General features: G+C 38.4%; 3 protein-coding genes across 5 annotated transcripts; 2 read left to right on the forward strand and 1 right to left on the reverse strand.

The window, feature by feature from the left end:
• The first annotated feature begins 383 nt into the window (after nucleotides 1-383).
• Nucleotides 384-5,411, forward strand: LOC116013250. Its single transcript, XM_031252905.1, has 14 exons — nucleotides 384-811; nucleotides 1,481-1,614; nucleotides 1,726-1,875; nucleotides 1,966-2,077; nucleotides 2,191-2,521; nucleotides 3,025-3,238; nucleotides 3,336-3,425; nucleotides 3,533-3,788; nucleotides 3,948-4,060; nucleotides 4,324-4,422; nucleotides 4,504-4,551; nucleotides 4,710-4,820; nucleotides 4,920-5,013; nucleotides 5,108-5,411. The coding sequence occupies exons 1-14, from the start codon at nucleotides 532-534 to the stop codon at nucleotides 5,233-5,235; spliced, it is 2,160 nt and encodes a 719-aa protein (XP_031108765.1). The 5' UTR covers nucleotides 384-531; the 3' UTR covers nucleotides 5,236-5,411.
• LOC116013249 (probable serine/threonine protein kinase IRE) lies at nucleotides 5,307-14,174 on the forward strand. 3 transcript variants are annotated; one of them, XR_004097229.1, is made up of 19 exons: nucleotides 5,307-5,330; nucleotides 6,032-6,696; nucleotides 6,908-6,975; nucleotides 7,095-7,271; nucleotides 7,415-8,725; nucleotides 9,526-9,698; nucleotides 9,866-10,115; nucleotides 10,314-10,406; nucleotides 10,512-10,652; nucleotides 10,751-10,843; nucleotides 11,732-11,927; nucleotides 12,012-12,097; nucleotides 12,453-12,541; nucleotides 12,627-12,678; nucleotides 12,772-12,828; nucleotides 12,927-13,097; nucleotides 13,448-13,528; nucleotides 13,718-13,933; nucleotides 14,043-14,172. XR_004097229.1 is itself a non-coding variant. In XM_031252903.1 (18 exons), the coding sequence occupies exons 2-18, from the start codon at nucleotides 6,246-6,248 to the stop codon at nucleotides 13,814-13,816; spliced, it is 3,588 nt and encodes a 1,195-aa protein (XP_031108763.1). In that variant the 5' UTR covers nucleotides 5,307-5,330; nucleotides 6,032-6,245; the 3' UTR covers nucleotides 13,817-14,174. The 3 variants fall into 3 exon arrangements, 2 of the variants coding, with proteins under 2 accessions (XP_031108763.1, XP_031108764.1); XM_031252903.1 differs by having other exon boundaries at nucleotides 13,718-14,174; XM_031252904.1 differs by lacking the exon at nucleotides 5,307-5,330 and adding an exon at nucleotides 5,798-5,889 and having other exon boundaries at nucleotides 13,718-14,174.
• On the reverse strand, nucleotides 14,125-15,577 carry LOC116013251 (protein ODORANT1-like). The gene is made up of 2 exons (XM_031252907.1): nucleotides 15,196-15,577; nucleotides 14,125-14,994 (listed from the first exon to the last, which is right to left on the reverse strand). Exons 1-2 carry the CDS (start codon nucleotides 15,456-15,458, stop codon nucleotides 14,445-14,447), a joined length of 813 nt encoding a protein of 270 aa, XP_031108767.1. The 5' UTR covers nucleotides 15,459-15,577; the 3' UTR covers nucleotides 14,125-14,444.
• Nucleotides 15,578-15,821: the final 244 nt, after the last annotated feature.

The following is a 15,821-nucleotide window of genomic DNA, read 5'->3' on the forward strand; positions in this document are numbered from 1 at the left end:
AGTCAATATCTGATACTAGTCAATATCTGATACTGTATACTATGTAAATTCCATTCTTATGTAATAGTTTGCAAATCACACATAAGAGAAAATTACATTAGAAAAATTTTGTGTGACAGACTCGATTAAGAGAATGCTTTCAAAATCGAACTCGTAACATTCAGATATGATAATTATGCTCTACCCCTCACCCACCACTTTCGGGGCTTCTATTTTATTATTTATTTTTTTGGTAGATGAAAATGATATTCACTATTTTTAATTGTTATATTAACTATCATAAACCAATTCAAGTAATTCAAGTAATGGGCAAGGAAATATATTGGCTACAATGTCGGGTACAAATTTGAAACTTTGAAAAGTTTCCGGGTGGTGTACAGTAAATAAAGAAAGCCGTTCTCCGCCACAATCTCCGATGAGATACTTCCTTCCGATGGCCACGTAAACTTCTCCGTATTTAAATTCAATAGTTAATAGATTTCGAGCTTACTATAATCCCAAATCTTCTTCCAATTCTACTGATCTTCTGCCATGGCGCTTCTCGCTTTCCCGCGCTCTCTCTCTCTTTCATTCTCGCCGAGAACTGCACTTCTCAATGCTGAGCTTCGAACTCGCCGATGGTGCTCATCAATGTCGGTGAGGATGAGCGTTGGGAGGACGACGGAGTCTAGTGCGGCGGCGGCGGACGACGGCTCAGCGATTCTGTGGTACAAGCATGACCTTCGAATCGGCGATCATCCTGGTCTCCTCTCCGCTTCACAGCATCAGACGCTCGTGCCTCTTTACGTTTTCGATCACCGCATTCTTTCGCGTATGAAGTCTCTACTTAGTTCACTCAAGTAGTCAAGTTATAGGCATTTTTTAAGTGTATTATTTTGAGCTATTATTTATAATGCAAAAAATTTCTGGTATAGAAATGAACTTTGGGGACAACAGGAAGTAAATTTTGATTTAAATCAACGTGACATTCGTTGGTAAAGTATATACTGAGTAGTTTGTGATATTTATTTATTCCCTGTCAAGGTGTTTGTATTAATCAGTCTATGAATTTAGTATTCTAATTAGTTCTCGAGTATTTGAGTAAATCAGTAATACTTTCCAAAAGTTAAAGAACTTTGTTTCATGATCAAACTATTCTTTGTTTGCTTCAGCGCCAGAGTCTTTTCATGTACTTTCATATTTTAAAACTTCAAAACTTTGCTTGCATGAAATGTATTTGTAAACTTGAATGAATTCCTGTAATCTATAATGTTTTCTCAGAGTTATAAATTAATCATGTAGATATCATAGCTAGCCATGCAACATTAATTGGACCAATATTCTATTTTTAATGTCATGTTTAGTAATCCATTATGCTTTAATTAAGAATATTGCAAAGTATCACCTCTTGTGTGCTCTCTTTTTTGCAAGTGACAAGTTACCTGGCCACTTCTTATGTTGTTTAACTTGGACATATTCACTATTGCTATCACTGTTGCAGGGTTTACTGATGAAACATTTGAATTGCTTCTTTCCGCCCTGGGAGATTTGAAGAGTTCGCTGATGGAGCAAGGCTCTAATCTTATGATCAGGTTCGGGAGTTCGGAGAGTGTTATAGAAGAAGTTGTCAAAGAGGTTGTATGACATTATGTTTACTTATTCTGATATTTAGTTGTCTAAGAAAGAGGAGAACTTGAAGCAGTTATCCGCTCATATTGTTACTTTCATCACCTAGGATTGGAACAGGTTGATGCTTCCAGTGTATTTGCTGAGGAGGAGGTAGAATATGTTTTATGCGAAGTGGTGAATGGTGTGAAAGAAACCTTGGCCAGAATATCTTTTGCAGAGAGGAGAGCTAGAGTCGTTGTATGGAATACTCCATTTTATGATATTGGGGTACTGCTATTTACTATTAAAACCTTTATCTATACTGATCTGTATTAGAGCCCTCTATGCGATTTCCTAATGTTTATTTCTTCTATGTAGAACATGAATGATTTGCCAGCATCATATGATGAATTCATGAAAAAGAAAATGCCCATTACATCACCCCACTCTTCTCCCAAATTACCTAAAGTGCCAATGGATTTGTCATGGGGTAAGCTTTTCACAAATACTGTTTTATTTTTGTTCACCCTACAGAATAATTTAAGTTCATGAATTATTTGCATGAATGGGTCATGGAAATTTTATAGTGACCTTGTGAAATAGGTGCCTTGCCCACGTTGGATGATTTAAAGAATTTTGTTGGCAGCAATGCTGACACATCAAAAGTTAAATGGGCTTTCAAGTTTTCAGCTTGGAATTGGCGGCAGAAAGATCGATCTCTAAGTTCTATTATTGAAGGTTTGCGGAAGACAAAATCAAGTGAAGGCAATCAAATGGTTTCAAGTGATGTTAGTGCCCCAAGGAATAGAGTAGAAAAATCAGCATTTGCAACTGAGCAGGGAAACATAGTGGCTGGTGGTACACATACTGTGTTAAATGCTCTTGCTGCATATCTCCGATATCTAGAGGGCACTGCTCGTGATGAATGGCAGGAGTATGTGTTAGCTATGATACGGAAGTGTTTTAGAGTATTGTTTTCCTCCTACTTCAAATTTGATTCATTGTCTCGCTTATGGCATATATATCTTTGACTAGCTTTTTCATATTTGAATTGGTTTATCCATTCTAAATGTGAGCTTAGTTTGGTCCCTTTGGATTATATCCCTCTTGCTCTGAAGAATATTTTCCTCATTTGATTGTGTCATCTTATTTCATTTAGCTTAGGTCACGGTTGCATTTCTTTATAAGAGCATGGGCTCAAGAAATAGTCCATTAGATTGTCCAGTTAGTAGAAATTATTGGTTTGGCATATATCACAAAAAAGAATCTAGAAAAAGGAAACTGGTCTCTTGTTTGAATAGTCAATGAAATTGGTCAATTGGATGGTCCAATATCCTGGGTATTAACCTTTTTACCAATTTGGTGATGTTAACTCTTTGCTTCTTTATTCGCTTCAGGTCAGTAATGTAAAGGGAGCTTATTTGATTTGTATTACAGGGTACATGGAAAACTTCGTGATGCTGAGACACGGGAAGGAGCATCATTTGGTACCCTTTTTGGGTATGCACTGCTTCTTGGGATTGTATCTAGAAGAAGAGTATATTATGAAGCTATCAAATATGAGAAAGAAAGAAATGGTGGATTTATATCTCCTTTTGGATATTCAACAATAACTGTTGCTGCAGCAATTGATACAGTCTGTTCGATGGAGGTAACTGTCTTCTTATAATTTGGTTTTGATGACTTTGTAAAGGAGGTTTCTTGTATTGTTTGATTTCTTTCCTCATTACTACATTTTCTTGTGGTAGTGGTATTGGCTTTTGGCTTTAAAAAGTCAAGCAACAGGCCAAGGAAAACTCTCTGTTAGGATATGGAGATGGAATGGCCATCTGATACATGTAAGTTGTTTCTATTTTTGTTTGTATGTTGCTCCTTTCTTTTGCCTAAAATATGGAGGTTGGGAGTGGTGGGATTGTGTGATCCACTATTTATTGCAATTCTGCAGTATACAGTTGCTGGTGATCGAGGCCCTGCAATTATGCTTGTTCATGGTTTTGGTGCTTTTTTTGGGCATTACCGTGACAACATTAATCCTATAGCCAAAAGTGGGAACCGAGTATGGGCATTGACACTTTTGGGGTTTGGAAAATCAGAGAAACCAAATGTTGTGTACAGTGAAGTGATGTTGGCTGAGCTGATCAAAGATTTCATAGTTGATGTTGTCAGAGAACCAGTACATCTTGTTGGGAACTCACTTGGTGGTATGCTTACAGTGCTTCATGCTCCAAATACAGAGCAAAACACATAACCTTTTATCTATGTATTATAGTGTTGTGCCACAATGATGTGTTCTTGCAATATTTTGAACTATTTTTGAATGACTTGATAGTTTAACTGCTTGTATGTCTTCCATTTTATAGGCTACTTGGCTGCTATTGTTACTGGTATTTGGCCTGCTCTAGTGAAGTCTGTGGTCCTTGTGAACAGTGCTGGCAATGTTGTTCCTGACTATACAGCTTCACGATATTCTAAAGTAAGATGGCATGGTTTTGGTGCTTTTTTTTTTTGGGTATTATCCCATCGGCATAGATCCTACTAAGGCTATTGTTTTTCCCCCTCCCATTTTCTCATGCACAAATCAGCATTTACTTATTTAAAATGCTGGATTTCTGGTTAATAGCACCATGGTTTTAGTATGAGCAATTGTTTTATGCTTCACGATACTGTTACTTTCTTTAATTGTTTTATGTTTCTCCTGAAGTTAAATGATGCAAAATGAGTTGATATATCTGTCAGGTTAGGCAAAAATCTGGAGCAGCTTGGCTCGGTGCTAGATTCCTTTCACTCTTCTTAAGATTTAGCCTCCGGAACATAGTTAGAGATTACTATCCAACAGTAAGGGGACCCTAGATATTTGTTACTGCTTCATTTGTTGCATGCTTTATCTATTCTTCACTTAAAATCTGTATTCTGCAGAGACGTGATCGCGTGGATGAATGGCTTATTTCTGAGATGCTGAGAGCAGTATCCTTGTCTAGTAGTCTAAATCTCTTGTGTGATCATTCCCTTGTGACCGTAATTTACTGACTGCTTACTAAAGCGCTATAGCTAGTTGTTTGAATCAATTGATAAAAATGAGTTTTACTACTAAACTTGCACGTCTGCACTTGACTGAAATTTAGTCATATGACCCCGGTGTGATGGTAGTCCTGGAAAGCATTTTCAGCTTTGATCTTTCAGTTCCTCTTAACTATCTTCTGCAAGGATTTGAGGGAAGAAGTCTAGTAATACAGGTAATTTGTTCAGTGTCCACATTACTGGTCTGACAGAGAACCATCCATTAACTTCATCTACTTGTGCATGTATATACATTTTACATTGAATCTTCCCAGGGAATGAAAGATCCACTAGTCTCTGACAATTCCTCCAAGCTTGCCATGCTTCGCGAACACTGCAAAGGAATTCTAACCCGGGAACTAGACGCTGGTAATTTGATATATATCGGTTGAATTTTCATTCTCAATCACTCCAATATGCAATCGCTGTCTTATTCCTTCTTCTCTCTGTGAGCGATTCTCAGGTCATTGCCCACAAGATGAGAAACCGGAAGAAGTAAACTCCATCCTGCAGGAATGGGTAGCAACTGTGGAGGGTGAAGCTCTTACAGTCAGCCCACCAGAATATAAATCTATTAGGGAAGTGATGTAATTTTCAGTTCAACTATATACTGGTAGACTGTATACTCAGCAACTAGGAAGCATACATACACTGGATGGATGGCTGGATGCACTGCAATTATCAAGGTTTCCAGACAACCATTTTCTTGTTGTTGTACCATCAATACATTTGTTTTATTTTGGTTATGATGGTTTTTTGTTCCCAGACGGCCAGACCCAACACAAACTAGGTATAACTATTCGGGAAACAGAAAAATGACATGAATTTACTTGAACTTGAACGTGCCTTTTAGGTGAATGCGCGTTTTACACCGTCGATCCCCCCACATGTTCCCACCAAGCACCTATTGTCCAAACATCATCGCTTGCCCACATTGTTCAATTATTCTTTTGTCATGTCTTCCATTACTTGAATATGCGTTTTAAGTAAAGCTCGTAAAGAATTAAAGTAAACCAAAATAAAACTTAAATTTTCTATAGTAAATTGATTCAAATAAAAAAGACTAATAGATAGCTCCAATCGAATTATTCATAGGACCATGGCTGCCAGCTTAATTCATAGCATAGCTGCCTAGACAACCGATTCAAATCATGGAGGCAAAAACATACAACTCCAATTAACCAACATACAACCCTCAATGAAAGTTGAAGTTCCTGGAACTTTAGTATTCGACCAATTTGCCAGGTTGCTATTATAGATTAAAAATGTATTTTACATTTATAATTATATTGTGTGACGTCGTAATTATTTTTATTTTATTTTTTAAGATAGGTAGTGCGAGCGCACGTCGAAAAAAATAAATGAATTAACGTACGTGATTTTGAAGGTGTATTCGTGTACGCTGCCTCCTTCCCGCGAAAATCTGATCTCTGTGCAAATGATGGCATCCATGTCCGGAATTAGGATTAGGATATCACTATTCCTCAACTTTCCTCAACCTCGAGCTCTTGATCCGCCATAGCTATTTTCTCCGCAATACAATTGCCATGGGAGAATGAGCCAGATCCTGATATCTATATGCAGCTATAATCATCACTGCAATGTCGTCTGATGCCAATGCAGAATCAGAAAGGACCTCAAATTCAAACGCCGCCGTCCACAATGCGCCACTGTCCGCTGACCACAGAGACTCGGCGGCCAAGCCTCCCGTCGTGAAGCATCTACGGAAGATTCCTCAGATTAGCCGACCCGTGGCTGAAGACGACGACGAGGAAGATGATATCAATGATGTTGCCGACGACGGCGACGAGGATGATGATGGTGATGATGAAGAGGAAGGCGGTGATAGTGACGATGCGTCCATGGTTGAGGCATCGTCTCTTGGCCTCAATCGCATTAGGACTCGCTCAGCTCCGTCCCCGCTCATAGTTTCAAAAAATATTCCTATCCCTTTGGATTACGGAGGCGGCAGTAGGGGAAGAGGTGTATCCAAATCGCGCTCTAGGTCTTCATCCAATGCTGATCAATCTGCTGAACTTTTCGTGGGACGTGGTACGTGTGTGTATTTCAATCTATTCTCTCTCTCTCTCTCACCAAAAAAAAATCTTTGAAATGTTGTTGATTAGCTACATTACTCAATATTTTATAGATTGTATGCAATTGGATTGTCTCTGGATGAGCTAATGAATAAATTTAGAAATTTAGTATCTTTATTTGTGTTTCCTAAACACAAGGGAATAAATGTTGTGTTATTTTATGTCAGGTAAAAAGGTCCACTGGAGTCAGACTAAATCATTGAAAGTGCTGTCACCTCGGCGTTTGGATTCAGAGGTAGTTGCTGATTACACAGCATGGTCTATATGACTCTTTTATTCTGCCATACATTCAAGTTAGTTGAAAGGGTTAGGTTACTCAGCTTAATTTCATGTATGCTGATGTGCTTATTGTAGGGTTACCATGCAGCTTTTGCCAAGGAAATGAAATCTCCACGGTTTCAAGCTATACTGCGTGTGACTAGTGGTCGCAGAAAGAGAGTGCCAGACATCAAGAGCTTCTCTCATGAGCTCGATTCCAAAGGAGTCCGACCTCTTCCATTTTGGAAATCTCGTGCACTTGGGAGAATGGAAGTATGAGTTGCTTTTTTTAATGATCTCATTTATGTTATAGAATGAAAACAATTTGCTGCCTTCCATTAGTTACCGCTGTTTCCCAGAAATTAATGATATGAATCTTTTGAGTAACTTATCATTTTCTACCTGCAATTCTTTAGGAGGTTATGGTAATGATTCGGTCAAAATTTGATAAATTAAAGGAAGAGGTTAACTCTGATTTGGGCATCTTTGCTGGAGATCTAGTTGGAATGCTTGAGAAGACCTCAGAACCACCCCATCCTTATTGGAGGGAGAGTTTGGAAGATTTGTTGGTTGTAGCTAGGCAGTGTGCAACGATGTCACCTAGTGACTTCTGGTTGTGTTGTGAAGGTATTGTTCAGAATCTAGATGATCGCAGGCAAGAGTTACCAATGGGTACTGTCAAACAAGCCCACACCCGCCTCTTATTCATACTTACTCGTTGTACTAGGCTTGTACGGTTCCAAAAGGAGAGTGGTTTTGAAGACCATGTTCTGTCTTCCCATCAGCTTAGTGACCTAGGCATCTATCCAGAACAAGTGCTTTCCCCTGTTATTGAAGATTCAAGTCACCCGTTTGGGAGGAAAGAATCGAGTGGGAGAAGGAACAAAAAAGCCCAGGGACCAGGCCATAGCAGTTTGACAGGTAGGCAAGATGAAACAAATGAGAACTTTGGTGAAGAGACCACAGAGGTTAGCACTGCAAAGAGTGCTGCTTCATCTACAGGAAGCTTTAGAATGTCCTCTTGGAAGAAGCTTCCTATTGCACCTGAAAGACATCAGAAAGTCCATGACTCTGTTGATGCACCACCAGTGGATAAGTCTGATTCCTTGCTACATAAAGAAGAAACAGACAGCACTGCGAATCAGGATACTCCACTTCGCCACCCTGAACATCCAGAGGATCCCCCTAAAGTAAGGAGGTTAAGCTGGGGAGATTGGTCTAACCATAATATATCTTATGAGGATTCATTTATCTGCCGTATATGCGAAGTTGAAATTCCAATCATTTATGTAGAACAACATTCAAGAATTTGCACTATAGCTGATAGGTGCGACTTAAAAGGTTTGACTGTAAATGAACGACTTGAAAGAGTTGCAGAAATTCTTGAAAAGATGCTTGAATCATGGACACCAAAAACTGTTGACAGTGGGATGGTGAGTTGTGAGGTAGCAAAAGTCTCTGCTTTGAGCATTGCTGAAGAATTGGATGTCTCGTCTACAAAGCAGAATGGGTTGCCATGGCAATGCTCTCGAGACATAGTAGGCTATGCTCTAGAGTCTGATACTACTGGGATTGATAATCTCAACAGTTTGTCTGGCGTGTCAAGGAAGACCTTATCAGCTGGGAGCTTGACACCACGGTCACCACTGCTGACTCCTCGGAAAAGCCAGATTGAGCTGCTGTTGAGTGGAGGCAGAACAATATCTGAACATGAAAGTTATCAGCAGGTATTTCACATCTTGAAGATTTTGAATCTTGTTCTCTCTTTGATGTCTTCACTACAATAAATATGTTTAATTGTTAATGAAAACCAACCATTCTGTGCTAATTTTGGTTTCATTGGATGGATACTTCTTGTGGGAGTTAACTGCTAATTTTCATCTGTCTGTTTTGAACTTCTTTTAAGTCTGAGATCCTTCTTGTCTAAGGAGAACTCTTTTGTTTGGATTGTTATGATTGTTTGCAGCAGGCATTGTTCTCTTATAGCACTCTTTTTTTTCATCCCCCTTTCAGTCTGGAATTATAATTTTTTTTGAGAGCAACCGAACATATCGTTCAATTATCATTTAGTTACTGCTTTTGCTTTTGATATGTGGCTCTTACAGGTTTTGGTTTATTTAATTTTCAGAAAAGACAAGGAATTTTTTGGCTTTTTCTTCTCATATTATGTGATACATTATTCTCCCAAATTGCCATTAGTCTGTTAGTGCTAACCTAAAGATAACAGTTTTTGCAATTGTCAACTTTTCCCCCTCCATTCTTGTTTTTTCTTGAAGATCTTAGATTCTTGCTGATGCTGTTAAGCTTAGCTACAGGACAACATATTACCTGTTGGAGGAATTTATCCTCTTCGGAAGATTGTTGGCAGGGAATTATTTTTCTGCTTTGATATTCTGCTGCATCTCTGTTTACCAATATGTTGGTACTATGAAGTATTATTTATCCTTGCATTTATTTTATTCTTTAATTTTTAATTTTTTTTTTCAATTCTTAAATGTGTTAACTACAATATTTAGTGGCTTGACAGATAAGTAAGCTACTGGATATTGCTCGATCGGTTGCCAATGTGAACAACAATGACTACAGTACATTAGAATATTTGCTTGACCGTCTGGAAGACCTGAAGTATGTCATTCAAGACAGGAAGGTTGATGCTCTTGTTGTCGAGACATTTGGGAGACGCATCGAAAAACTTTTGCAGTGAGTTCAATTCATTTTCTGAGTTTTCTTACAAAATGACATCATGGTCTGCATAAAAGATTTCTCATGGTTTCAAACTGCCTGATAATGCTAGTTGCATGTAAATCTGTCTCCACTTCCCTAGTATTTTTGGGACCACTTACTGTATTTACTTAAATACTATACAGAGAGAAATATGTCCTCCTCTGTGGACAGATCGATGATGACAAAGTGGTTGCTCCAAATAGCACTGCTGATGAGGAAAGCTCAGCAGATGATGATACAATACGCAGTGTGCGTGCAAGTCCTATTAACCTATGCTCTAAGGATCGGACATCTATTGAAGATTTTGAGATAATAAAACCAATCAGTAGGGGTGCTTTTGGGCGAGTCTTCTTGGCAAAGAAAAGAGCTACTGGTGATTTATTTGCAATAAAGGTGAAGACTCTATATGATTTTGAGAAACATAAACATGTTTTGATGTTCTCATGGAATAGTGTTGAAATAAAACAGGATCTTTCCAGTCAAAGATATTTGATGACCAAAAATATGCAATGCATATATTATAGCCTTGCATTCATGCTTCACACCATCTATTTTTATTGAATTTGGGCTTGCTACTTAAAATTCTTGCAGGTTTTGAAAAAATCTGACTTGATACGCAAAAATGCTGTGGAAAGTATCTTGGCTGAGCGTGATATCTTAATTTCAGTTCGCAATCCATTTGTGGTTAGCATATCTTAAAATTTATTACTCATTTATTTTACACTTCTCTTGTACAACTACACATATTTTTCTAAACAATTTACAACTTTAAAATCTGTGGACGAACAGGTCCGATTTTTCTACTCCTTCACATGTAGGGACAATCTTTATCTTGTCATGGAGTACTTGAATGGAGGAGATCTTTTCTCTTTGCTGAGAAATCTTGGCTGCTTAGATGAAGACATGGTTCGTGTTTATATTGCTGAAATTGTAAGTACACATTGGTTCTCTTTTAACAAACAAGATGTGCCAGCAAAATTTTCAATGTCACAAAGAGTTATATATGCACTTTAATTTACTCCTTTCAGGTTCTTGCTTTGGAGTATCTCCATTCCTTAAATATTATCCATAGGGATTTGAAACCGGACAATCTATTGATAGGCCCGGATGGTCACATCAAGGTCAATACTCTTATTACTAAACAGCTCTATGCCTCCATGTGGTCCTTTCTATCATCACCATAAATAGTTCTTGTAATTTTTATCACCATCCTTCCTTTTTATGCAATAAGACATTGAAAAAATAAAATAAAAAAAAGATGCAATACATGTAACTATGGAAATGAAGTTTCCACTTCTATGAAAAAAAGAAGAAGAAGAAGAAATAATTATACTTTGCTAAATAGTAGATGGTTTCAAAGCCAGCCTTGGAGTGGTGAAAGTAGGCCAGAGATATCTTTCTTATGTCTGGATTTTGAAGTACATTGTGTGTGCATGTAATAGTCACATTTCTAGAGTAAGGTATAGTAGCTTTATCTTTGTTAGGAATTGAGTGAACCTATTTCTCGTTAGAGTAGAGTATCTTTAACTAGGGTAACTGTCAAGGTAATAGATCATGTTCCAATGGAGCTGAAAGCTTTCTTTGATTGTAAAACAGATGAAATTTTGTATTTCTATCTGTATAATGAAGCTGTACAAGGTCCTATTTATACACACAAGCTAGAAAACACAGCCACAAGATTCAAAAACTAAAACCCAAGTCTAGGAGAAACACTCTCTAACTCCCTCTTAGCTTTCTCTAACACTGATCATGCGTATTTCTCCTCTCAAATTTACTATCATGGTTGCTTACATATGCTAGGTGACCATGGGAGGATTTATAGCAGAGAAAATATTTCCAGGCTTAAAGTGGTTTTGTTTTGTTTTGCTTTTTATTTTTTTTTTCTAATTTCTGTTGACATGATGCAAACATATATGGAGTAGTTGTCTTCCTCGAACAAAATTTATGAGCTTCTACTGTTATGGGCTGCTTTTCTTGTCCGCTCATAAATCTAATCCTTCCCATCACAGTTGACAGATTTTGGGCTCTCCAAGGTTGGTCTTATCAACAGCACTGATGACTTGTCAGGTTCATCAGGTTCTGCTTTGCTTGGGAATGGTAAACTAAACGTGCAGTCATCATTTAAAAGAGAAAAACAGCAGAAGGATTCAGTTGTTGGAACCCCTGATTACTTGGCACCAGAGATACTCCTCGGTGTTGGGCACGGTATGAATCCTATTTCATACACAGAATAAATAAGGTTTTAGTTTAAGTGTTGCTGAAATTTCATCTTATTTATTGTTCTTCTAGGTGCAACTGCTGACTGGTGGTCTATAGGTGTTATTATTTTTGAGCTCCTTGTTGGTATTCCACCTTTCAATGCAGAACACCCTCAGGTATGCGGTATGCCATCTTACTCTTTAGTGAAACCAAGAGGGTTGAGAGAAGTTACAGCTTGTGCTTTGGCCAATATCTTTACGAGTATATGTACACATGCTTGTGCTTCTTTTGATCTGATTCTTTATCACAATGAACTGCATAATAGCAGAGCCAAATCATAATTGTATTTCAAAAATGTTCTATGGATGCTCAATCAAATTCTGCCATGCCAAAAGTAATATGAAGCACACTTATGTTTCCTTTAATCTGAACATTTTAGTCATTTCAGAAATAGCATGTGGCATTAATGCATGTGTCCAGAGTGTTGTCGTGGCTCAAAACTAATATAGGATGTATTTGTATTTTGTGCAGCAAATTTTCAACAATATCATGAATAGAGACATACCTTGGCCGAGGGTACCAGATGAAATAAGCTCTGAAGCATATGATTTGATTAACAAGTAAGATTTAATTGCATTTTCTTTGCTGGTAACAGGGAAGTGCTACTGCTCATCGTACACTGTTTTATATGTATCTTTGCTTTAGGTTGTTGATCGAAAACCCTGTTCAAAGATTAGGTGCGACGGGGACTGGAGAGGTAATAACTTTCCCTCCAAAAGTTTGATTTAGTGAATAATAACATAAAATCTGTGATAGCAACTTCAATATCTGTAGTGTTTCTCATTACTAGGTAAAACGGCATCCTTTTTTTAAGGATATCAACTGGGATACACTAGCAAGGCAAAAGGTCTCTCTCTCACTCTCTCTCGCTCTCACTCTCCATAAAGGATTCTAAACAAGTTCCTGGTAACAAAAATAGACCTGTACTTCTCTCCTTGCCCACAGGCTGCATTCATACCAGCTGCTGAATCGCATGATACTAGTTATTTTATGAGTCGTTACATTTGGAATCCAGAAGATGAAGATGTCTGCGGAGCTAGTGATTTTGATGGCATGAGTGAGGCAGGCAGTGCCTCGTGCAGCAGCAGTACGTGCAGCAACGTACAGGACGAAGAGGTACATGCCTTATTGATCGATTAATTTTGATTCAGTATCAAACCAACATTTGGATCCAAACATCATTGAATCATTGATGATAACTACTAACTAGTGGGTTGGGTGGTCTAATAACACCTTAATGGTTCATTCTGTTAATAACATCTTTCACTGTCAAAGAACTCTTGCCACTACCACCACCATCATGCTAATATCTGCCTAATTCTTAACTCCCTTCTAGAATATGCTCAAACACAATCATGCACTCATAAGGAACTATGTAAAACCCAATTGCTGCATTGACTATTCAATGCTTCTTGTATATATATGTTTTGTCATGATCCATAATTCTATTTATTCCATTGATACAGGGCGATGAATGTGGCAACTTGACACAGTTTGGCACTCCAGCCCTACAAGTGCAATATTCATTCAGTAACTTTTCATTCAAGGTAGGATATGCATGCTAGCCTGGGCTTTGCTGCTGTAAAGCAAGAAAAGCACATCAGATAATGCTATATATTCTACATTCGTATAAGTTTTGCAGAAATTTCCAAACTTTTTGAGATACAAATTGCTGGCGAATTTAATTTATGCACATTTTTACACTAATCATAGAATTTCATTGCTTGTATTCTCAGAATTTATCGCAGCTGGCTTCCATGAATTATGATTTGGTAGTAAAGAATGCAAAAGAATCAGTCGAAGCTCTGAAGCAGCAGGAGCCACCCATTCCATGACAAATCAAGTACAGCAATTACATTTCTGGCGAACAAAACTGTCTCTCTTGGATCATATTTTCTCCACAAGAATGATCGGTCAAGAACAGGAGCAGTGCTGCACAGCTAAAACCTTAGGTCAGGGAATTATCAAAGATTCAAACAGTAGTCATAGTTACGTTACAGCTTCGATCAGAATGAAACAATTTTGACTCTACATACAGTGATTCCTTTTAATCTATCACAGGATTTAGGATGAAGGGGATGTCAAAATGGCAGTAGAGTGGAACATATATACACTTGTGATGGGTTTGTTGTATATAATGGTATTGCTGTAAGTGAAATTTTGTTCTCTGAATATGAATCCCACTCTTACATATGCTTTGTTTCAAACTACGTACATTTCTTATTCATACCCAGAATATATATTATCAGTTTCTCAGCCTCTCAATCTCCTTGGAGCGGGGCAATCTTCATCCTTAATACATTCTTTTCAGGAAAAAAAAAAAAAGTGAAATTTAAGCCCCTTCAAACCACGCTTTATATTGTATTCTTATTCTACAAGTTTGCAGGACTGGTAAAATTGGCCCAAGTATTCTTGTTTATACATTAATTAATGTCACATGATGATCACATGTTCATCATATCATCAGAACTTCCAGGTTATTATATCCTGTGTGTGAATCTCCATGTCCATGTTCTTGGGAGGCTGATTACCAGGCAATAATGCCCAGCTTTGATCTTCACCAAAATCTTGCAAATCCATGAGCCATTCTGAGCTTCCATGAGAAGATGATGACATGCCAAAGTCACTGCATTCATCTCCTCCAAAAGTACTCCATGACAGATCGTTGAAAAATGTGTCTGACCATAACTGGTCATAATAATCAGCTTCCACCTGTGGCTGTGGAGCTGCTGCAAACATGGCAGCTTCCTTGCTAGAGCACTGCTTATGTTCTTCCATTTTTGGTAGCTCTTCTTCTTCTTCCAGATCATCATCATTCTCTGCAGGTTTATGCTTTTGGTCACCAGAATTTGATGAAGATGGTGGCAGCATTTCTTCATCATCTTTCTGTAATGGCTCATGTGTCAGTGGATCTACTCCCATCTTTATAAGCTTCTTCTTTATATGAGTGTTCCAATGGTTCTTGATCTCATTGTCTGTTCTCCCAGGTAATCTTGCTGCAATTTTTGCCCACCTATACTGACCATCATGATCAAGCGTTTATTATTGCACTATACTAAAAGCAATAGCTAGTTAAGGGGTAACTTTATTTTCTTCTACTTCTAGTAGCCAGCACCACATTTTGATGGCTGGACTCAACCCGCCGAGTCCGGAGATAAACCTAGATATTAATATATATAATGAAGATGAGTTTATTAATTAAGAAGGTACATACCTGTTGCCGAGGCGTGCATGGAGATCAATGACGAGGTTCTCTTCCTCTTGAGTAAGAAGGCCGCGCTTCAAGTCAGGGCGGAGGTAGTTAGTCCAGCGGAGGCGGCAGCTCTTGCCGCAGCGGCGGAGGCCGGCGAGCTTAGGGACGGCGCGCCAGCAGCAGTGGCCATTGGTGAGGATGAAAGAGATGAGCTTCCGATCTTCCTCAGCAGTCCACGGCCCTTTCTTCACGCCCAACTTATCACAGCAAGGTTGCCTGCCCATAACAATCTTGCTGCAATATAATATAATGCTCTACCTAATCCTATCCTTTGAGCCAAAACAAGAAGAAGAAGAAGAAGAAGAAGAATTAATTTCTTTTTCTCAGATATGGATCTGTTCCAGAGGCCCACTCGATCACCACCTTCCTTTATATACGAGAGAATGAATGATGGATGAGCATGCCGGCCTTTCCTTGGTAGGAATTGTTCCCTCAATATAATGCGCTATAGTGTTTTCCACACTCACACTAACTCTCTCGCGCGTCCATTCTACTGTCCCTTATTGCACAAACCCTTCATATTATTGCCCCCACGGCCTCCACTATAGCTTCGTCCCTGTGTGGGGTTTTGATTCAGGCAATTGGCT

The sequence above is a fragment of the Ipomoea triloba genome, chromosome 3 (assembly GCF_003576645.1).
Source record: "Ipomoea triloba cultivar NCNSP0323 chromosome 3, ASM357664v1".
Classification (NCBI taxonomy): Eukaryota; Viridiplantae; Streptophyta; class Magnoliopsida; order Solanales; family Convolvulaceae; genus Ipomoea; species Ipomoea triloba.